The 23,269-nt window shown below is 43.5% G+C and overlaps 1 protein-coding gene across 2 annotated transcripts in view; it reads left to right on the top strand.

Moving 5' to 3' along the window:
* The window catches only part of CYP7B1 (cytochrome P450 family 7 subfamily B member 1), a 1,473,462-nt gene extending 1,450,630 nt beyond the window's left edge, over positions 1-22,832 (top strand). For both annotated transcript variants that reach the window (XM_069621114.1, XM_069621115.1), the window contains exon 6: positions 21,296-22,832. In XM_069621114.1, the coding sequence (XP_069477215.1) occupies positions 21,296-21,583 (288 nt within the window). In that variant the 3' untranslated portion in view covers positions 21,584-22,832. The remainder of the gene's footprint in view (positions 1-21,295) is intronic.
* Positions 22,833-23,269: the final 437 nt, after the last annotated feature.

Raw genomic sequence — 23,269 nt, 5'->3', positions numbered from 1 at the left:
GTATTGTAATATTTTTACCATTTTAGGAGGGTGATATCTAACGTGTGTTGAACTAGTGGTAGGAAACATGCCTTTGCTTTTTTCAAGAGGGCAGTTAGGCTAGGGATAACAGACCAAAAAATGATACAAAATTATAAAAGTGCAAAGATACATCCGTACTGCAGTGTGAACATACACAAATACATGATACATTACAATAAACAATGGTGAGTAAAGCAGCGTACAACATAGATATACCCACACATACGACTTATCCACTAAGTGGAACCAGTTAATCACTAATACCTTTGTAGTTAAATGATGAGGATTGCACAAATGATCTTAAAAGAACATAGCACAATTAGTTACTGTAAGGGGCAGAGGGTCATCGTGGTTGTTAAAGACTTTTATTAATGTGAAAAAATGAAAAGAAACCCTTTCTTGCCCGAACACTAGGAGGGGTTTACCTGCCTCAAACAATAATGATGTCTCCGTCAGGATGTCAAATGCAAAAGTCCACAGTCCTATGTCTGAATCCTAGCTCTTTCCCTCTCACTATATGCTAAACTAAATCAAAGGGTGGTCTTCCTGTTCCAGATAAATGATTCCCTTCCCCTGGATAAACGGTAGTTCTGGTTTTGAAAGTTCTCAAAGTTCACTTTCAAGTGGTGGGAAGCATGTCACTCTTCCCTTGTCTGTCTATATGGGTCCCAGACCGTGGTTGGCAGAACTGGCTCACCTCTCACACAAGTATTGCGATGAAGAAGAGTGGTTTGGATGCTCCTCCAAACTGTGATGGGTCCCTGACCCTGGTCGGCAGACCTGGCTCACCTCTCACCCAGGTATTGCGACGAACTAGAGTGGTTTGGATACTCCTCCAAACTGTGGTGGGTCCCTGACCCTGGTTGGCAGACCTGGTTCCCTATTCTATCAGATAATTTTAGTCAGCAACACATACTTGGTTTACTTGCCTGCCATGTTCTGTGTATTTCTCTCACAGTTCTCTTCCTGGTCTCTTAATCTCATATGCAGACTTGGTTCACTCTCCTGCCTAGACGTTCAAAGGAATTACTCAGTTTTCTTCAGTCCCTTTTCATATCTGACAGCCTTCGATCTCCTTCTCTCCAAGTACTGTCACAAAGAAGATTAGGTATCCTTGTTACGTGATATGTCCTTCTCCTGTAAGGGTCCTAGTCTCTATTCCCCTTCTTTTTGTGTCTTGATAATGTTTCTCTTTATGTCCCATAGAGTGTATCCTCTTTACCCCCACTTTCCATGCACTGTTGTCTTTAGGGTTCTTTGTACCCCCTGGCTGCCCCCAACCATAGACTCAGCCACCCCAATACCTTTAGGGTCTTGGCTGCAGCCCTCTGGTCAGTCATGGCTTCCCTTTGTCTCTCTTTTGCTCTTTGGCATTGTGCAGTTCTCTCTGGTGGGCTGTAGCAGCTCTGCGGCTTCTGACGCTGTTGAGCATGCCTTTCCTAGCCGGACCGCGTGTTCTCACAGTGCTGCACTGCCAGCGCTTTTCCCAGCCAGCCTCTCAGTTCTCGGTCTCGTGGCTTATACCTTGACACTGTGCTTCTCGCCTTCCAAAGTTCTGGTCTCTTCCTGCTGTTCTCTGTGTTGAACGCCCACCAGCACTCAGTTCCTCCAGGGAGGATCTGACTCTCGGGTGAGTCTGTTGTCAGTTTTTATGTTGGTATCCAGTGAAGTCTGTAGTTGGAGACTAGACAGTTCATGCAAGTTCATCTGATTAATCTCTGTGGATCCGCACCTCTTCCTCGTCACAGTTTGTTGGCCTGGATCTTCATGGTAGTCATTTCTATTATTCCTCATCTCAGCCCTTTCTACTTCTTGAATCTTATAGAAGTACATTGAATAAGAGTTTAGGGATGGAGAGAGTGGGGGTGAAGGAGAGGTGTAGGTGTACGTTTTAAGCAGATGCTGCGTTCTCCCAACAATAGTTGTCACTGGTCCCATAGTGGGTTTCCCCACCCACTGCATTCCCCTCTCATGTGGACTATCGGGTAGCAGTCTCACCTCCATGGCCACATAGGAAGGGCATCCCCCCATGGAAGTAGTGAAGGCATCCTAGAATTCGTCACATTATACACAAAATTCCCTCTTCATAGAAATATAACAGCTGAGCTTTTCCAACATTTTGCTACCAACAATCTGTGTAATTTAATGATGTTTGTTGCCAAAAACAGTCAAATTCTATTTTGTAACAGGGATTTATTCCTTATACACTGCCCTTTGCAGGGTCTTCGGGTGCTCTGGCAGATCTGAATGGAGGTGGCATAGGTTATTGGGATGAGAGGGAAATTGCAAGATGCCATTGTAATTGCCTTGATGTGCTCAGGCCAGACGCACCTAGTGCCCGGCATGTGGGTCAGTTTCTAGGTGCTCTGTGTCAAGAGAAATTTGTGTCTGGAAGAGTGTGCGGTGTGCACATCATGCTTTGGACAAGGACTGTGTCAAATAGGTTGGATTTAGTATTGTAATGTTCTGATGGTTGATGGCTGTTGGGAATGTAATTATATTGCAAATGGCTTAGTATGCATGTTGTGTGTTGGAATGTAGGATTTGGGTGCATACATGTGGGGAGTCCTCATTGGGTGGTTGGTGAGGGGCACAGACAATTTGAAGCTACATGTAGCAAATCATAACATGGCATTGCAAGTTGATGCCAATGGATTAAATGTATAACAAAGCATTAGAAGTCATAGCTAAGCATGCAAAGGCATAACAAGGCAAATCAACCTAGTCTCCCCCCTGCACTCCTACCAATAGCCTCTGCAAACAACGTCTCCCTTTGACACTATCAAATTCCGCCTTCCTCTTTCTCTCTGTCAAATAGATACATTGTGCATCATGTGCAACAAGGACCTGAAAATGTGCAAACGAAGCAAAGTGCTAAGGGTTATGGGAGGCATGCACTTCTATTTCTGAGAAAGGGTTGCCTGAGATTTGAAACCCTTGGTTGCTCAGTTCACCTTGCTTAGTATGCTAGCAGGCAGGTGGACAACATGCTCAATCCTCCCTCTAGCTTGCTCAGATGCTTTGCTCAGTGGACCTGCTGATTCTGCCTTTTATGCAATAAACATAGTTTCTCCGGAGTTCATCAGGTGATTAGGACAATGCCTAGCATCCCTCGTTCTTGCTCCCCGATATCTACTAGTTCCTCTAAAAATGAGTTCCTCCCCTGCCCCCACCTCTCCCTCAGTGTTATGGCAGCTACTGTAACTGTTTCAGAATGATGGTGAAACCCTACATGGGGTTCTTTATGGGGATGTTGATAAGATGAGCAGCATAAAAGATAAAAGGTGTGTATTCCTCAAAGTCCACCACAAAGCTGGGTTCTTCATGCTTTAGCCTAATGGGGGAGACGATGCTGTAGGAAGGTGAAGCAAACAGCGAAAGAGGGGTAGGTTGGGGTTAGGATGGGCAGCCCAGCAACACTATGGTCCCAAATGTGCAGTATTACCGTTTTCTAACTGCATACTGATCTCTGCCAGTGCATCTCTGAAAGTTCTGCACAAGAACTAATGAATGAACCACAGCAAAAGCAGGTGTGAAATAATGATCTAATTTAAATTATAGGAAGGGCTATCAGGACGAAGTTCATAAAGTGTGAACTTCCCTCTCGAGAATGTTCTGTAGCCAGGAAGGACTCACCTCACCTGTAAATAGTATTTTGCATTACAAATATACAAATAGGGGATTTGGGGGAGGGGGGTTGTGTTTCTGGAGGAAGGTGAGTTTCACTGATTAGTACCAAAGATTTTGACCCTTTTTCATGATTTGTTATGAATTCTAATATGAGTGTTCAAATCGTTTTTCGGACTTAGTCCCAAAAGCCACGAATTGGCATATGTATTGGCTAAATGGGCTGTTTTTCTTTGATCTGTCGTTTTTATAAAAATCTTAATATGGCTTAACATAGTTACTATTTCAAAAAGGATGTTTTAAACTGGAACCAATGAGATCAGTGAGTGGGCACACCTTTTATCTTATATATAATTCAAAGATAAAGTGTGTCTCAATTAGTTTCAATATCTGAGTGCGGTGCAAATCCAATATAAGGTGCCTCTGCGATGGGCGCTATAGTCATTGAGCAAACAGGAGAACCTTGGCTGGTCAGCCTTCTGTGTGGGCTGCACACACTTTGTTCCACTTAGTGGTTTCTGACAATTATAATCATGTATACAAGTAAAGTGGTTGCAAGTAGGTCCGTTTTATTCACTAATTGAAGTAGTCTTCACAGTCGGCTACTAGTTTGTTTCACACTTTTAAGCAGATGCCTGAATGGCCAATGCATTTCAGACTTATAAGGTCCTTCATCAGGGCGTGTGTCATCTTAGTTAATTCAAGAGTCATAGTGTAGTTTATCACAGTGTTAATGATCACAACAAACATAGTACGCCAGAAGGTAACAGCATGATTGGGGCATGTAGAAAACGATGTGTATTGCATTGTGTGGCATTATATAGCATTAGCAGTGACATTAGCATTATTCATTCAAGATACCATAGTTACCAGGTCACAAGCCATTAAACAAAATGTACGACCAAATAACGAGAGAGAGAGAGAGAGAGAAAAAGCAAAAAGATAATAAATCTACATCACGTAAATTATCTTTTCCATTGTAAGAGGATTTAATTCAACACTACAGCTAAGTCAATGCCTAGTCTGGGATACTGAATGGAAACCCTTATTGATATATCTTTATGGACAGTTCATGAGTTCTGGATGACTACCCCTATATAACACCCCTCTCTTAGAATCCCTCTGACCCCACTGAGCCAAGAAGTAGTTCTGTTTTGCAAGTTTAAAAGGTTTATTTGAGAAATAAAACAAAATATAGATACCACGCTTTTATAATAAATTAATAATCAATATTGCCCTTATAAATATAATGTTAATCAACAATGGGTAATCTGACACTAGCACACTTCTTTATAATCAATGACGAGTTAGTATAGGATGGATCAAGTAGCAAAATACTTTTATGATTTCAAGGGAAAAGCAATGAGGAATAAAAGTCTGTACAGAAATACTTGAGATGATTTTAGCAAAAGATAATATAATCACTTTTTCTCTGGCAATTCGCCCCCCCACCCCTATGCAAGGTAAGACATGGAAGTAGATGGAAAGAGGAGCACACAGTTCTCAGGAATGCAATCAAATGCAATACGAAATTCAGTTCCCCCCCAGCAAGCTTAGAGAAAACCGGTATGAGTTTTAAAACACAGGCCCAAGTGCTTTGAATGTGGTGGCAATGAAGTGAGAAATATGCTGAAAATGCTTTTAATTCCCTTTAGGAGTTTCAGTGTGAGTGAGAGATACTTGGGATGAGTGCAGGCTCACTTTAGCAATGATTCAGAGATGGTGATTAAGAGGCAAACAAATTTTTAGCAAGGAAAGAAATGACTTAGCTTGCAATGATTTGAGGCCTGCTGCCGAGAACTCAGCTTGTGGTTTTAGGCCTCTGATTTAGGTTCTAAAGTATAAGTTCTAGGTTCTGGAGTATGTAGCTGGAGTCAGTCTGGAACTGGTATCTTCTGGATGTTGTGTGGTCCGGCAAAACGCTCCGCAGCAACTGGATTTGAATGTGTTCTCTAGCTTCCAGTGGCTCTTTTTATGTCTTTTGAAAGTGGGTGTGTGCGCAGCATCACTAAGCCAGCCCCTCTCTCAACTGATCATTGGTCAAGCTTTTCTCTCTTACTTGATTGGGGGAAGGAAATGTGAGTCAGAGTGATGCTGTAAGTTTTATGGGTCAGAGGATCCTCCCCTGGTCAGTTTGCCCACAAATCTATATTTGATTCAAATACATATTGCACAGATACACAGTTGTTTAAAATTACATGCACCCATCACATATCACATAAGGTATACTCTGTTCAAACTCTGCTCTTCCTGGGGGCTTGCATTCAGAAATGGCAACATTTTGCGCTTTTTAGTAGCTTTCCCCATATCGGATTTTTCTCCAAATTTATACAATTGTGTGCAAGGCATGTGGGCATTTAGATAAGGAAGTGTCCGATTTTTAACCTGGATACAAATAGAGTAACAACCTCTTTTCCGCTCGTAAACCCCCAGATCATACCACCGGGTCCTAAAACCTCTTAAACTGTGGGCAGAAAAATCACAAGAATTATGGTATCATTTAGATAATTTTGACAAGTCCGCACCATGAGTTATACATCTTTCTTAAAATCATATTCTGGCCAACAGGGGTGTGTCTTCCCAGGTCACATGGTGGAGAAACCAGTCTATCCACTTTCTTTAAGCTCAGCCTGTCCTCAGAGGGGGCTGCCCCTCCCCGTTTTTGCCAAGAGGAAGCCACTTTTACGACGCCCCAAATATAACATTTGCCTGAGTCAAGGAAGGGCTTTGTTCAAAAGGAAGCCATTTACAACCCCCCCTAATAAACCATCTGCCTGGGCCCTTTGTTTAGTTTCCTGCAGTCCCCTGATAATTCAATCAGAGAGTGTGTGACCTCCTTTTGGCAGGGGCAACAGAATGCAGCCAGGCCTGGGAACCTGTCAGGCAGAATTGGAATCTCTTTAAGCCAGTTTTCAGCTAAAATGTCACTTTTTGTTCCCCAGTTTAAGTTAATACAATTTTTACATATGCAGCTAGAACGCTGATTCTAAGTTCAAAACTATGACATTTTAACAGTTACAAACTATGTGACACTCAAAAGTAGGTCACTCAGTTAATTTAAACATTTCGATTTTGGTGGTTTTAATCCAGTATCAGTTAGGCTGCTGACATGCATAGCTCAGCCAGTTTTGTTATGAACATTGTTTTGGGCTCTTCATCTTCCCAGATTTTGTATGCACACATACTTCATTCTGCCAGATGTCCACTGGTGTTCAGTGAGATTTTTTGGATGTGTTGCAATGTTTGAAAATAGGCATTTTGAGCTGGCATTCAGAGAAACCAAAGGTAATTTTAAAGCGTTTTTGAGATAACAGGCCCTGCTGTTTTACCTTTGGCACCCATTCCACTCATGGCACCCTGGCCCATCATGCTCGCACTGGTGGGTGGCAAGTTAGGCAGCCATTTTGGTGTACGCACAAACTGCGTGGTTCTCCTGGATTCTGGCGCACATGTGGGCTTTTTGGCCATCTTGGATTTTCTAAGCCCACAGCACCAAATATTGCAGCATGATAGCTCAAACGTGGGTCAGGACACCCAACACCATCAATTTACTTGGTTACCTAGAGGAGTACTCTCACGTTGTAGTCTATGTACTGTCATCTTATATATCCTAAAAATGTAACTCAAGAATCAAACAGTTAACAAAATTCAATGTTCTATATATCTTAATGATACTTATAATTCTGACCTGCTAGTGTTCAATCTTGCAAAAGTTGCTAAATGGAAAGACAAAAGTAAAGATTGTTTGTGCATCATCTTGCATCTATATGCTTGCATGTAATTGGTTAAAAGAGTGATTGCGCTTACCGTGAATGCTCATTTCTTTACAATTCTTACTTTTATTGTGGCACCTGCGTGTGCACAGTAACCCACTGACAGTTAGTTGTGGCATTCTTCATGGATAACAATCTCACCTTGCTAGATGTCGGTCTCTGAATGTAAAGAGAATCATAAGTGTATCTTCTGCTTACAGGTTAATACTGGATGAAAGTATGCGTGGTGTGTAGATGCAATCTTACTGTTGTAGGAGAGTGGTGTCCCTGCTACGGCTTGCATATGTGTGTATAAGTGTGAATGGCTATATAAAGAGTAACTCTTTATATATCCAACTCCTATATAAAGATAAGATACATAAATAATAACTCTTTATATGTATACAACTCAGCCGAACTCTTTAAAATCTGCAAGGAGCTGGTCAACTCTGCTGCAGTCTCTACCCCTCCTGTTGCCTCCCAGGCTCTTTGCAATGCCCTTGCCTCTCACTTTATCTCAAAAACACAGGACATCCTGTCCACCCTCTGCTCCCTTGCACCTCCTTGCCCCTCTCCGTCCGTGCTTGCTGACCCTCCTTCAGCCACCCCCCACCTTCCTTCTCATCCTTTCCTCTTTTATACCCTGATGAGGTTGCTAGACAAGTCTGATCTATGAAAGCCTTGTCAAAACAGGTTCCTCCCTGTTCCTCTAAAACCATCAAGGACCACATTCACACCCTCGCTCCGGCCCTTGCCAATGTTTGCAACCCCTCCTTTGCCTCAGAATCCTTCCCCTCCCTTCTGAAGCACTCCCTTGTGCATCCTCTTTTCAAGAAACCCACAGCTGATCCTTCTTGTCCGGCTAACTATCGCCCAATTTCCATTACTCCCTTTCTGGGCAAACTCCTGGAAAAGCTGGCAATCTCTCAGCTGAACCTTCATTCTGATTCTGTTGGCTGTCTCCATGATCAACAGTCTGGCTTCAGATCAGCCAGAAGCATGTAAACTGCTCTCCTGAACATCTGTGAAGATCTGCTCTCCAACCTTGATTCTAACATTCCCTATGTCCTCATCCTACTTAATCTCTCTTCTGCCTTCGACACAGTCAACCATACAATGCTGCTCAACCGTCGCTGTGGTAACCTGGGTATCACTGATCAGGCTCTGGCCTGGCTGACCTTTTTCCTCTCTGATCAACCCTCCCAGGTCCAACTTGGGTCCTTCCTATCATCTATCTTCCTCTCTACCTGTGGTGTTCCCCAGGGGTCTAACCTCTTGCCCTGACTTTTCAACCAATACCTGGCAACTCTCGCCCACTGCATTGCCATGTTCTGCTCAAATTTCCAGTGCTACGCTGACTACACTCAACTCTTTTTCAGGCTGCCCTCGGACACCTCCTCTCCCTCTCTCATCTCTGATTACCTAATTGCCACTCAAGATTGGTGTGCCACCAATGGCATTTGTCTGAATGCCAGCAAGATGGAAATCCTACTCATTGGCACACCTTCTCCATCCTTTCCCCTCACTCTCTGGCTGGCCTCCCTTGGCCCTCCTTCTACCCCCACCTGCGAGGCTAAGAACCTGGGGGTCATCTTTGACACCACACTTTCCTTCTCCGCCCACATCTCTGATGCCTCTAAAAAGTCAGACTTCCTACTGCACCTCCTCAGAGGTACTCTGCCTTTCCTCTCCTTCCCCCAGAAGCTCGCTGTCTCCCAAGCTCTGGTTCTCTCTAGGTTGGACCATTGTAACAGCCTCTTTTTAAATCTACCTGCCTCTACTCTCCGCCCTCTGCAAATAATCCAGAACATGACTGCGAGACTTGTCCTTGGACTCAAGCCCAGGGATCTTATCTCTCAAGCTCTGAAATCTCTCCATTGGCTCCCAGTGGATGCAAGGATTAAATTCAAACCCTCTTCATTGTCCACAAGGCTTTCTCGGGCCTGGGACCAAAATACCTTCAGCTATCACTCCGCAAATACCTCCCCTCTCAAGCTCTTCGCTCCTCTACCTCCCTGAGGGTCAGTTGTTTTTAGAAGAAACAAGCTGGGGCTAGATCTCTGCCTTTGGCTGGGGCCTCGCTCTGGAAAAGCCTCTCTGCCACTCTAAAACTTGAGGAGAACCATCTCCTGTTCTGAAAGCACCTGAAGACCTTCCTCTTTGTTTCTGCCTTCTCTTCCTCTCTGCCCTGATAATCTGTTCTCTCTTGACACCGTGCACCTGGCCACCCTCTGTCCTCAGGGCCGAGGTACCTGCTCACCCTGCCACCCTCCTGCACTTCCTCTGGGCCACCCCTTGCAATGGGGTCTGTATCTGTACCCATCCAGTCCCCCTCTTTTTCTTACTGCACTTATCAGACCTACCCTGTCTGCCTCCTTAAACCCAGCACTTGCCACTTGCTGGCTGCACTACCACTTTTTGTTGCTTTTATTATTTATTTATTATTTATCTGTTTCTCCTTTGCTCTGCACTTTGCACTTCTCCCCCTTCCATGCACTTTTTCCCTCCCCCTTTCCCATGCACTTGTGCGTTCTCAATGTCACCAGGCCTAGTAAGATTGTTGTTTTGTTCTCCCCTGTTCCCCTCCCTTGCCTTGTCGCACTCTGAAACACTTGTGTACGAGCGCGATAGAAATAAAATATCAATATCGATATCAATAAAACAAATTGTTACCATGGTAACAGTGATGCGCTTTAAAAACCAAAGCGGCCATCTTGGAACAGCTATTTCTCATGCCAAATACATAGGTTTTGTACTACAGCACTTCTTGTACATTTTCACATCCAATGATAGTATGCTCAATTAAGATTTATAATTCAGCACTTCGTGGGCATAAACACATCCTTTGCTAGTCTGGTAAATTAGTAACCATCTGGTATGGGTGAAATTCAACCAATGGATACAAAACATAATAAAAATCATAAAAAAGTATCTACACGAATAAAGATAATAAGTGTGTCTGCCAATTAAAGATGCACCCCTGTAAATCATGCTACTTAGGGTGAAAACTGTTAATTATGCCAAATACACATTTAAAGCAGCGTGTTCTAGTCATCCCCCAACAGTGAGGTGGTGATCTCTATACTGGTTCTATGTAGTGATGCTCAAAGCAATTACTCACAGAAAGAAATTGCATGCATTGTGTTTCTACACCCTACCAGGTATGTCAACTTGTTTATGGAAAATATAGACAAAACATAAAAATGTGGCAAATTCTCTTCTTGAAGAACGGCTGTTCATAGGAAGCAGTTCAGGTCCCATTCTTCATTCATCCCATATGGGGCCAGGGAGTCAAGTGTGTCAATCCAAAAGGCTTCACGTTGAGCCCTTCTTCTTTTGCCATCTTCCTTATGTCCTTGGTATTGTACAATTTCCAAGACTTGAAATATTCTGCACAAACAATATTTACTTTTGTCTTGCCATTTAGCAACTTTTGCCTCTGCAAGATTGAACACCAGCAGGTCCGAATTATAAGTATCATTAAGATATATAGAACATTGAATTTTGTTAACCGTTTGATTCTTGAGTTACATGTTTGGGATATATAAGATGACAGTACATAGATTACAACGTGAGATTACTCCTCTAGGTAACCAAGTAAATTGATCGAACAGATCAATTATTTGATGTATATATGTTATCTTTTTGCTTTCTCTCTTTCTCTTTTTTGTTATTTGGTTGTACGTTTTGTTTAATCTCTTGTGGCCTGCTAACCTTGGTATCTTGACTGAATCATGCTAATATCACTGCTAATGCTATATAATGCCACACAAAGCATTAGACATCTGTTTCTACATGCCACAATCATGCTGTTACCTTCTGGCCTACTATGTTTGTTGTGATCATTAACACCGTGATAAACTATGACTCTTGAATTAACTAAAATGACACACGCCCTAATGAAGGATGTTATAAGTGCGAAATGGATTGGCAATTCACGCATTTGCTTAATATTATGAAAGAAACTAGTAGCCTACCTTGAGGATTACTTCAATCAATGAATCAAACTGAAGCACTTGCAACCACCTTACTTGAATTCAAGATTATAATTGTCAGAAATCACTAAGTGGAACATAGTGTGTGCAGCTCACACTCAAGGCTGATCAGCCAAGCGTCTCCTATTTGCTCAATAAATGGGAGCCAAGTCTCAATGCGCTTGGCTTGGTCTTGAATTGAGCCTGGGCGAATGAATTCAACCGATTTCCGAATAACCTACATATTCACTGAATTCCGGTTTGGCCAAACCTTTAAGTGATTATGGTGTCAGATGAAAATTAAGCTAATATAGAATTTATAAACGCAAAATTAAGAAGCAGTGGGGGGAGATGTTTCTGAGCAGATGTTATTTGAAAATAAGGTGTTTCATACAGCCCAAAGCCAGGCTGAATGTATGCAAATGGCAGGGACACATGTCTAGATATCAGTTATATAAGTTATTGTACCCCTGCCAGTTCCCACTGATGCGATATGTTGTGAAGCAGAGAACAGGGGAGGTCAAATTATTTCTACAATATGGTATATCATTGTACTTTTGGAGTATCTGTTGCATTACCTTTAAAGGCCCAAACTAGAGCAAACGTCTGCACTGTACTTTGTCCAATACAACATGTGCTTTTAAAATGTAAAAAGGTTTGGAGTAAGTGCGTTTAGCTAGGAGCAATATTGTTGTAAATCCTTTCAAGGTCTTACCCCCAGTCCATTTATTAATAACGTCCATATTACTATAGGATAGTTGGCGTGAGGTTTCATTATGTTGTAATTCAATGCCCATTAGCTTCTGTCAAAAGAAGTTTGGATTGTGACCCATGCACTTGAGGCTATTGTTGTTTTATATCTTCATAAACCCATGTACCACCCAGGCAATGTATCATTCTCTTCTAATTCTGGCTCAACCACCAGATTTAGCAAACCTCTCAAAATTGACGAAATATGCATCAGGGTCCTCTCCAGCCAAATAGCAATGTACCATGACGGTGGGTATCTGGACAGTTTAGACTGGGTTGGTGACTTCTGTTTTCAATTCAAACACAGTGTGATATCACCTCTTATCACTAACATGGTTGTCTAAAAGCTGTTTCAGTAGGTCTTTCAAAGCTATCTAAGCCTGACTGTCAATGTCTAAGGGCCTGAACATGAGTTGGGTGGTATCCAGGTGGTAATACCGCCGGGATACCACCCAACGTTAATTGCGTTAGCGCCACCTGGTCCGGCGCTATTTGCGCCGGATCACGGGTTGGGCAATAATGGGAAATCCCATCCCTCAGTGGGTCCGCTGGACCCAATGGGGTATTTTAGTTTGTCACAATTACCACACACTAATACCGCCAGCGGTAATTGTGCCAAAAACGGGGCACTTAATGGGATTTTCACCTCCAGCAAAAAGCTGTAGGTAACACAGCCCATTTAGCGACCAACTCGTGATCAGGCCAGCCCTGAAATGTGACGTTATTAGTGTTACTGCTGCATTTAAAGGCTACCGCCCAACTCTTTTTCAGGACCTAAATAAGTACCTAATTTGGTCAGGCAGATAATGTCTATAACTGCCTCCATTGGTGTTAACATCATGAAATAACTACCTTGGTCAGCTGTTGAGAACAGAACTCGGTGATACCCTTACACAACAATCCTAAAGTAAATTTTGTCAAAATCAGATGAAGGCTATTTTAAAGGACCCACTGTAACGAGTCAAAACTCCAGTTCTCTAGTCGAAGTTCCAAACCGCTGTTCATGCACCACCTGGTCAGTCTCTAAATCTCTCACAGACTAAGGGTTGTATTTCCTGTCATAAGGTAAGGAGTTGCCACAAAGAACACAAACACTATCTTAGGAAAAAACCGGTTTAATTTAAAGCAAACAAATTTGTCTCGGGGGTCAAACTCGAACATAATTTGTCAGGACAGTATTTTGGTAACAGTTTCACCAATACAAGTGTCTCCTTATTAAGTTCACTGTATTTCAGGGCACCTCCTCATCAGTCATATTCTCTAGTGTTCTCTCTACAAAAGTCCTCTGCTGATCATAGAATACGACCACCTCCAATCATTTCTGCAGATCCTGTAAACATTGCTGTGTCTCCATCAGCCGCAGGTTCAGCTGAAGTAGCTCTTCCATTTACAGACACAGCCAGCCTGGTTTGCCTGTGTTAGTTTCCGAAAAGGAGCTTAAGAAGGCTTCATCACCTCCCATTCCGTGGGTCCTGATTTCTTCCCGTTGCACAGCCTCTCTGCTCCTGCTTCTGCTCTGGTCCTCCCATTGCCATGCCTTATGCTCATTTCTTCTCTTACCATGTGGTTAACCTCACACCTACCCCCTTACTGAAGGCAATCGTTCCTTCCTGCTCTCACTAGCTATTACCTCACTAGCCTGTTGTGGTTTCTTCTGGCTCCCAACCACCTTCTGATATCCTCCTCCTACCACTTCCTAATTCTTCCCTCATACCTTTTCTTGATGTCTTCCTCCTACCGCCTCCTGATGTCTTCCCTTTGCCCCAACCCCCTGCATTCTCTCATAATGCCTCCTGATGTCCCCCCTTCTATCACTTACTCATGTCTCCAGACTCCTCCTCCTTCCTGAATTACCAGCTCACTCCAATGTCCTGTCACAACCTTCTACAAATGCACTTTCTGTGAGCTCCCTTTGCATGCTAGCTACTTCTACTTTGGGACCAGTCTGGATGAAAGGATCTGCAGCTGTGTATCCTTATTGTGCAGCATATGCCTTAGTGTGTGATTCTCCTGGATGCTGGACCATGGCTTTAAAAAGCAATTTGTTACCATATTGGCATCCTTTTCTGTGTAGGTCTGTGCATGCATGCTATCTTTCACAACAGATTTGCGTCTGTAGTGAGACGCATGGCGATCGTGATGAATGCAACTGAGTTGTTGCACTAAGTCCAGGGAAGGTCAAGCCTGTATCCTCCTGAGACTGGTTTTGGTGGGTATCCACTGCCCTCTGCAGGGCTGTGTCACTTATTCTCAGTAGCATTTTTGTAAGGTATGTGACTTTCTCCTGCCCAGTGATAGGGTGGTTAGTGTGGCAGATGAAGGGACACTCCCCATATCGCATTCGGTTCTATCAGCAACAAGCTTGGGGAGGTTCCTGCTGTGACCCAATTGGTCACCCGCTAGAAGATCCCAGATCAAGGCTGGGGACTTTTCACATTTGCCCAGCACGCAGCTTTTTCTATTCCATTGACTTTATACGTTTCTCTGTCAAGGACTTTGTCTGGGTCTTGGCCTGACAATTCTTCTTGGACATTGTTGCCACCTTGGAAGACCTGCATCGTACCCCTGCATGAGCCAACGCTCAGTCTTTCTTAAGGCAGCATCCCCATGGCAACGGTGATGCAACTGTAGTCACTGCCTCACTCCGGTGTGCATTACGGGGAGCATAGCCCACCTCTTTTCTCCTGGGCGCCTGCGCAGCACAAAAGGGCACACCTGCATGGATTCTCTGGTACTCCGGTGGCCGCCATAGCTCATCACCTCCGCCGCTCATCCTTGGCAGCCTGGGAGTCGCTTGCCTTCACCGCCTGAAAATGTCCTCCATGATACTTCCCTTCTCCTGGGCTGCTTCTAGCACAAGCAGCCTGGGATGGATGATTTACTGGGGCCGTCCCTTCTGTCTCTGAAGTGTGCTTACATGGGACACCACAGCGCCACCTGGTCTGGCACACCACAAGTACTGGGCGACCCTGACCACCTTTACGGGCGGCCCTGCACATGGGCCCCACAGTCTTTGCTGTTGGGCTGGCCCGGTCTGACCCTCGGGCAGACTGATTGCTACATAGGCCCCATGAGCGCCCAAGATGCGCCTTGCACACAGTACGGACTCGCAGTTAATGCTGGACCACCACTGGCTGTCCTACGTGGCCCGGCCAAAAATGATCATTCAGCCTTGGGGATGGGAGTTATCGAAGCCACGACCCTACAAGAAGCTGCCAGTTGTTGCCTCCATCTACTTCTCCTTTCTTCAACTGGTCTCTCCCAACGCTCACTTTTTCCAAGGTTCTCTTCCCCAACATTCACTTCCCTGCCCAGCCCACTCGTGTGCAGGTGACGCTCTGTCCACTGCTCTTTTTCTTTTTGTTCTCCATGCTATCCGGCCCCATGGTGGACTAGATGTTACAGACCAAAAACAATAGATCATTTTACTGTTGCACCCAAACACATAAACAATGTAAAATAAATAACGTATTGGCCCTCATTACAACACCGGCGCTAAACCATGGCGCTATTAGCACCATGGTTGGTGCCGGTGTTGTAACGGGTCTGCCATGGTTCAATGGGGAATTACCACCCCATTCCAAGGTTGGCGGGGCAGTAATTCCCCATTGAACCATGGCCCTTCCCCATTCCCATTTTCGCCCCATAGGGCTCTATGGGAATGGGGAAGGCGCTAAGTACGGTACCGCAAATTGCGGTACCGTACTTAGCACCAAGGTCCCTTTGCGGGTCCCTACTTTAACGGCTGGTGTAGACCAGCCGTTAAGGTCGGGTCCCTCAAAGGGACCTCGTAGTAAGGCGCTAAGTGTTTAACAGCGCCACAGCCTTTTACGGCGCCGTTAAACACTTAGCGCCAGGGTCGTAATGAGGCCCATTATCTCAACCTGGTGTCTGTGTCTTTATTTCTTGATTTCCTATCGGGGAACAAGCATGCAGCCCACCTAGCCAAGCCCAAATGGGGCCAGGGTCTACACTTTCAACCTGCTTCTCCTAAGCTTTGGCTCCACTGGCATTGCCAATTGAATGTTCTATTCCCTGCCTTGGGTTGACCCTCTGGGCTTGGGAAACAGAGGTTCTCTTTCTCTCTCTACCTGGACCTTCTGGCTTGGTCATCTCCGATGTTGCTTTGCTGCTTCTCCTGCTTGTCCTTCTACTACAGTCTGGCCCTTTTGGTGTGGCTGACTCAGGTTCTGCTCTATCCCTCCCGCTTTCTGATTCTGTTACCTTCTGGCCCTCTTGGATTGGCCAACACAGGTTCCACAATTCTAGATCTTCTCCTTCCCCCAGCTCAACTCCCGACCATATCTGTAATACATGTAGACGGCAAAAAAACTGCAAAACGCCTATGAAAAGAGCACAGCATCAGTGTGTAGGCTCCATACACCTATTGTGCTCCCAATCCCTCTTTAAACACGAGTCAATCCCAAAATAAGATCACTGATATATTTGTTTAAAAAGCACAAATTACAGGTTCAGCGGAAAATATGCTTCTGAAGGTTCAAGTGACCCCAAGCTCCCAGAGAACGGATTCAAGAAGTTCTGAAAAGATGTGCAAATGCAAATGAAACTGGTGGATGTTGCAAGATGAATAGACCGCAGGAGGTTCCGGAATGATGGAAAGTACTACTTGCAACTTGCATAACCCTACCTTTGTACACATTTTCCCCGCCTCGTGCCTGGCCATTTTTCACAGGTTTCTTTTTATGGGATCTGCCAATACCCCCATCATCCGCACCACTTCACGTCCTGAAAAATAATTATTTAATATTCCCTTACTCTACCCATCCCAAAAAATGCTTCAAAATGTCAGTTTCACAAAACAAGGTGGACATATACCCCTTTATACTTCCTGTGGAGAATTTCGCTGCGTCCCCTCAACGATGCTTTTTTCAATCAGTGTGCACATTCACTATGTCAAATATAGCAGCATACAGTAACACTTAAAAATCCGTTTAACTCAAAAGAAAGCCATGATTTCGACCGCATACTCCCTATAAGCGTCCCCAGTGTAAATGAGACACCCCAAAGTGATACCATTTTACTATAAGCCTTCCCATGTCACATGACCCCTGGCCTTGGCCATAGCCCAACCAGCCACCTTGGGGACAGAGAAGATGAACTACAGGTTCAGTTGGTCCAGAACAGAAATTGGGAGCAGATGAAATAACAAGGTAAACGACCTGGATGGAGCGCTAGCCTGGCTGGTTGTAGAAAGAGGTTAGTAATGAGGGTATATAAACGCAGGAAAGCCATGAGTGCACTGAGAGAACCGAGAGCCATGAGAAACAAACACAGACCACGTCTAGAAGTGAGCAAAATACAATACCACGCGGGAGTCTATATTGCAGTGTAAAAGCCAATTGCCGACTGCTGCAAATCCAAAATGTACAAAAAGTAGTGCATGTCAAAAGATACGTGCTGCTGATAAATGCAGGCAAACCATCCAACAGGGAAGCAAGGGATTCATTCAACAATAAAGTCATGTTGTGGGTCCTAATCCAACGGGGCTTTAGGATTATTCGGCCACTCAATATAAAGAAATATTATATAGAGTTCGGTTCAATGAATGAATGAAGGGTTGCTATACAATGAAGATCATTGTCATTGAAAACACCCTTTCGTCACAGGTTCGATCCCCAGGTCCGCACTTAGAAACCTCTGGGTATTAAGCCTGTTATAAATAACCTATCATATCATATCATGCAGTAGAAGACTGGAATGTTGGTGGTGCTACTGGAACAGTCAATGCACTGCACCTTTATTTTCACACAAATACACGTGTATACCCCCACTTAAAAGGCTACTCATTGAAGGATACTCAAACATCGTGTTTACTCAAGTCTTCATGCCCGTTCTTCCATGTTGTCCTTTGATTCTTATTTCCCATATATCCTCTTTAATTCTTAATGTTTTTAAGAACAGTGTTTATTTTTTATTACGGTCTGTGTGCACTAAAGGCAGAATTGCTGACATGTGTTATTAATTAAAGTCTATAAAGTGTCTTTGCGGAATGCCTTTCTAACCAGGATCATAACACATTCCAAGTGGGGCCGTTGCTGTCTCCTTTCTTTTTCTACACGTTCTGATTCATTAATTGGGGGTACGTGGGTTCTGATCCATGGGTCTGTTTCCCTCCTGCTTTTATGGACTATGAAGAGCCTTTGCTCCCAGGAAGTGGTTTGGAGGCGCTGTGTGTGTCCGTGTCCCTTCTCCATGTTCACAAGTGTGCTGTGTTTTTGGTCCCTGTCAAAACCTGCTATATTAGCGTTATGCACAAAGGGAATGGCTGCTTCCTAAGCCAGTATTCCTGACAGGTTCATGGGGATTTAGCGGTCTGATCTTCCAGTGCTTGAGGTCCCAAACCCCGATCCATGATACTCTCTCCTGCTACCCAAGAGTCACATTTCACCCAAAGTCACATGAGACATGAGCGTAATTTTAGGGGGGGACAGGAGTGTTTGTCCCCCCCCAACTTTCATGGCACTCCATTTTGTCCCCATTCATTTGGCTGGGGCACCTTTTCTTCAGATGTCATGTCACCCCCCCAACATTTTCAGAAAAGTTACTCCACTGACATCAGGCCTTTCACCTGTCATTTCTGCGGAATGACCGCCTCGTGGCCCTGCCCATGTGACCTTGTCACAGCTGTTTTCTAGTGAGGAGCATGGTTAACAACGTGAAAAGATTTGGATATTTGGGTAGTATAGTAATTTTAATGATGTTACTTTTTTTTAACCAAATAAAGGTATACAGAGTGCAGACCAATCCACTAGTGATCTTTTATTTATTTACTGAAGGGGATCTAGTCATGTTTGCTGGGCCGATTTGTATAGGTGCAATGGTGATGCCTAACTATGTATCAGAAGTATTGGTAGGGCCATATTAGTCTGAATTATCCCAAAGCATGACTTGCATGTTAGCCCCTTAGAGCTTATATCCAGCAAACAGTCCTGCAACTCAATACAAGCCACTTAAACACGGGGAGTTTCTGGTCTCGATCTGAAGAAGTTACCAACATATCACCTGCATATACATTCTATGTTCTATGCAGGATTATTTGACCAAAGAAATTGAGATGTCTATGTTCTTCTGTAAGCAACGTGATCTAAAGCACAGAACATCTCGTTCTTCCCAATAAGAACGCTCACCCTTGAAGGGAATATACACTTCTATAGGCTCTATAATGCAACTGGGCAGGTTCATATTGGTCATCATCTGACCATACGGAGTCCTGGCTGGGACTTAGAATGTATAGATGTCTCAATCACTACTGTTGTTAAAATGATGTGGGCAGTGGCATCACTACCAGGGACACATCTGTGCTGACCATCATGAACCAGGTTTAGGATCAAACAGGCAAGCTGAGTTACTTGCATATTTGCACAATCTTGCAGTAAGCTCCAACAATGCACCAGACCTGTGTCATGTACTAAGCACAGGATTCTTGACTTTCTCGTGAAAAACACAGATGTTTGTAGATTGCCAGCTATTGGGAAGAATCCCGGCACCTTGAATGTATCGAGTCAATTTAAGAAACGCTGGAAAAGGGAAGGGCACAGCTTGTGATACACCTCAGTAGGAGTCCCATCATGGCCAGTGGCCTTACCAGCAGCTAGAGACCGAACATCCACTAATAGCCATTTGGAAGGACAATGCTGTTCCAGGAATGGCTTCACATATGAAGCGGGTGAAAGAAGGTTCACGAGTCCAGATAGTCTGGTATTGTCTCTGTGCTACAGACGACTAATGAAGTTGGGAGTAGTGCAGCAATGCATCCCAAATTACAAATCCTCCAATACACTTGCTTCATGTTCTAATATGATTTTAATTATGATTAGTTAGTTAATAAAATAGCCAAATTCAGGAAGGTGGCAAATAGCACGATTCATAAGGGGTACAGACATTAATAGCTGGTACTTGACTCATCTGCCTTATTGCAATTTGCATTTGCTTTTATACCGACACCTTAAATGATTAGTGCTACTCTAAAATAATACAGCAGTACATTAAGAACTGTACAGAGGTGTGTTGCAATGCTTCTTGGGCACTGCAGTGCCCTCTGGCATTCTTCTAGAGATCCACTGCTACGTATGCACCATTTAACTGGATCCCACCAGGAAAGCGGCAAACATTTTTGTAAGATATGCTACGAAAGTTGTGTAATTCTCTGGCACTAAAACGTAGCATAATAATGTACTGGCGAAATGCAAATAACCTGTGGCCCCAGCAGGATTGTTAGATCCTTTAAGTGGAAGGGTGGTTTTATATGGGGTCTGCGTCACACGCATTTGCACTGGAGCAAAACAGGAGATGCCTTGAGCATCGCAGATGTTTTCTTCAAACTCAACCACAAAGTCCAAAGCTAGAGCAAATGCAGAGCTGCAGGCCCATCTCTGAGATGCACTTTTGCACACGAGCATCTCAAACGTGCTCCATCCAGACAGCTGCAGATTTTCTCCATTGTCTTTTTCTGTGCAGTGCAAGCACTAAATGTGGCCCATTGAATGTGGAATAAAAATTGACTGGAAAAACTATGTAATGCGACTTTACAACAGGAATGTAAACATCAATTTTGGATTAAATTAGGATTCTGGAGTGTTATAAATCTGGAGTAAATTACAAGAACTTGAATTCAAGAAATATAAATCAATGCACCATTAATAAAGTATCAACATGTTATTCAGCCTGTTATGTAATTGCATGGAACCTCTGACACGATGACCTTCTTTGAATTACACGTACATAGTGGAGACCAGTTGCTCCAATTGCCCTCGCTGTTAATAGCTGAGCTCGGACACTGCTATACATCTGGACTGATGATTGGATTTCTCTATTTATCTAAATCTGTAAGAAGCATTAGATAATCCAACAGTTTGGGCTTGTATTTAGGCGTTCTATAATGTGTGTGCGGGTAGGTATGTATGTGCAGTATGTGGGCGCATGTACCTTGTTTGGGTTCATGGACAGTGTGAATGTGAGGCTGTACCTACCATGTGTGGGTGCATATGCAATGCTGCATGAGTGCCTGTTTCATTGCATTCGGTCAGTGTATGTGCCATGCACTGCTGTAGGCATGGTGTGTGCGTGGATTGAATACAGGTAAATACAGCTCCAAAGCATGTTCCTAAAATAGTGCTGCTTTAAATCTGACCATTTTGATTTTATTTTCAGGTGTACAAGTTTGATCGTTTTGTGGAAAATGGTGCAGAGAAAAACACATTCTACAAAAAGGGAAAGAAGCTCAAATACTACCTGATGCCTTTCGGGTCTGGAGTCAGTATGTGCCCGGGCAGATTTTTTGCTGTAAACGAGATTAAGCAATTTCTAGCTCTTATGGTGACCTATTTTGACTTGGAGTTAACTGAAAATAAAACTGTGGGACTGGATAAAAGTCGCTCGGGCTTGGGCATTCTTTTGCCAGACTCCGATATTGCGTTTAGGTGCAAGCCAAGAAGTTAGATGGGGCGTGATTTTTATTATGACGTAGGACACTGCCTTCCAGTGTATTAGTCTTAATGATCAACCAACACTGTGAAAAAGCACTGCTGAGTCCGAACGAAATGTACAATGATTTTATGAGTAAAGATTCAGAGCCATGAAGGTACTGCATGCAGCTGGTATGGTCGGCTCCTCTCTCCTTTAGAGCTTCACCCAAAGTAAAAAAAAATCCTATCATCACACATGCTGAAATAGTGCAGAGAAAGGTCACACCGTGAAAGCTACGTTTTGAGGGCATCTGGTAATAATGGTGCCATGAGAAAAGTAGTCAGGTTTGCAACTCGTTTTAAAAATGCATTAATCATGCACCCTCCAGGCTATCAAACACGTTTCCCAAATATTCTAGAACTGGAGGTAATAATATATAATCATATCCCCTCCTAGAATATTTGGGGATAGAAGTTTGGTACCCACGAAAATGTCGCCAGAACCTGACAACTTTTTCACAGTGCCATTATTTCATGGAACTGGTATGTTGTGTTGACCTCCAGTAGTCTCTACTACCCACATTTAATGGGTTTTATCGTTGAGTAGTAAAGAAATCCTGTGCATTTGGAGGTTTTCCTATTGCACGTTTGAAACATCCCTGGTTCCCCACTAACCACGATGGCGAAATCTCTTTCAGACCTTCTACATGTTTAACATCTGTTTCAGAACTCTCAGGTTTCCCATGGACATACGTGAGAATGCCATCCGGTCCTGGATATGCACCTTTGGTTTCTGGGCCTTGTAGTTTTCTCTTTCCTATTTGGAATTCGGGAAAATACAAGCCCCAGTATCCAAAGGTAAGAAATCCAGGCCTGGATGTACTTCTCACACATGGCCATCAGAAACTTGAGGGCTCTGCTGTTTGTACTATGTAATCACATTTGAAGCTCAACTAAGACGGATTATGCCCAAAATGCAAGCCTTTGCACGATGAAACATACCAGTAAATATATCGTTTCTACTTTGATTTCGCTGGTGATATTTTTGAATTGCTCTGTCCATCTAGAGCTGTCATGAGAAAAGTGCAAAATGGGATTCCAGATGTTCGCTAAACGCTTTTGCAGTTTCTTTATCTGTAGACCAAATGTCTGAATATTATTTTTTGCCAGATTCTCACAAAAACAAAATCACAATTTGTCACAATTGTTGTCTGTGATGGGTGTTGTAAAATACTGTCAATGCAAATCGCTGAAATTAAAGGTACATTAGATCTTACACATAATGTTCTCTTGTTCATTATTGCATCTCCAGACTCGTGATTTATTTATTTATTTTTCTGAAAAAGGAATGCATGCTTTCATTCAAACATATTTTTCTAATGTACCAAATGAAGCAAACAGAGGGATGCTTAATATATTTTCGAACAATAATACAAGTGGTAATTCTTATTTTTCCAACATTCAGCATTACTTAAGTAATAGGAATTGGTTATTCATGGCGGGGACGACAGAACATTTTACAAATGGCAGGCAGTGTCCCAGGAACCTTAATTATTAATAAACTGTCTTATAGATGATGCTTGAACTGAAACTTGAACTTGTGTACGTGCAATTAAGTAGCTCAACCGAGTTGGAAATGTAAAATAATGTTGTTCAACCTGCAGGAGCTATTGTGTGGGGAATATTTATAGATGGGAGTTGGGGGCGGAGTGGTAGGATC

Source organism: Ambystoma mexicanum, chromosome 5q, assembly GCF_040938575.1.
Source record: "Ambystoma mexicanum isolate Mex_15411 chromosome 5q, UKY_AmexF1_1, whole genome shotgun sequence".
Lineage (NCBI taxonomy): Eukaryota > Metazoa > Chordata > Amphibia > Caudata > Ambystomatidae > Ambystoma > Ambystoma mexicanum.
Note: the sequence above shows the minus strand (reverse complement) of the source record. Positions and strands in the feature narration are given on the sequence as shown.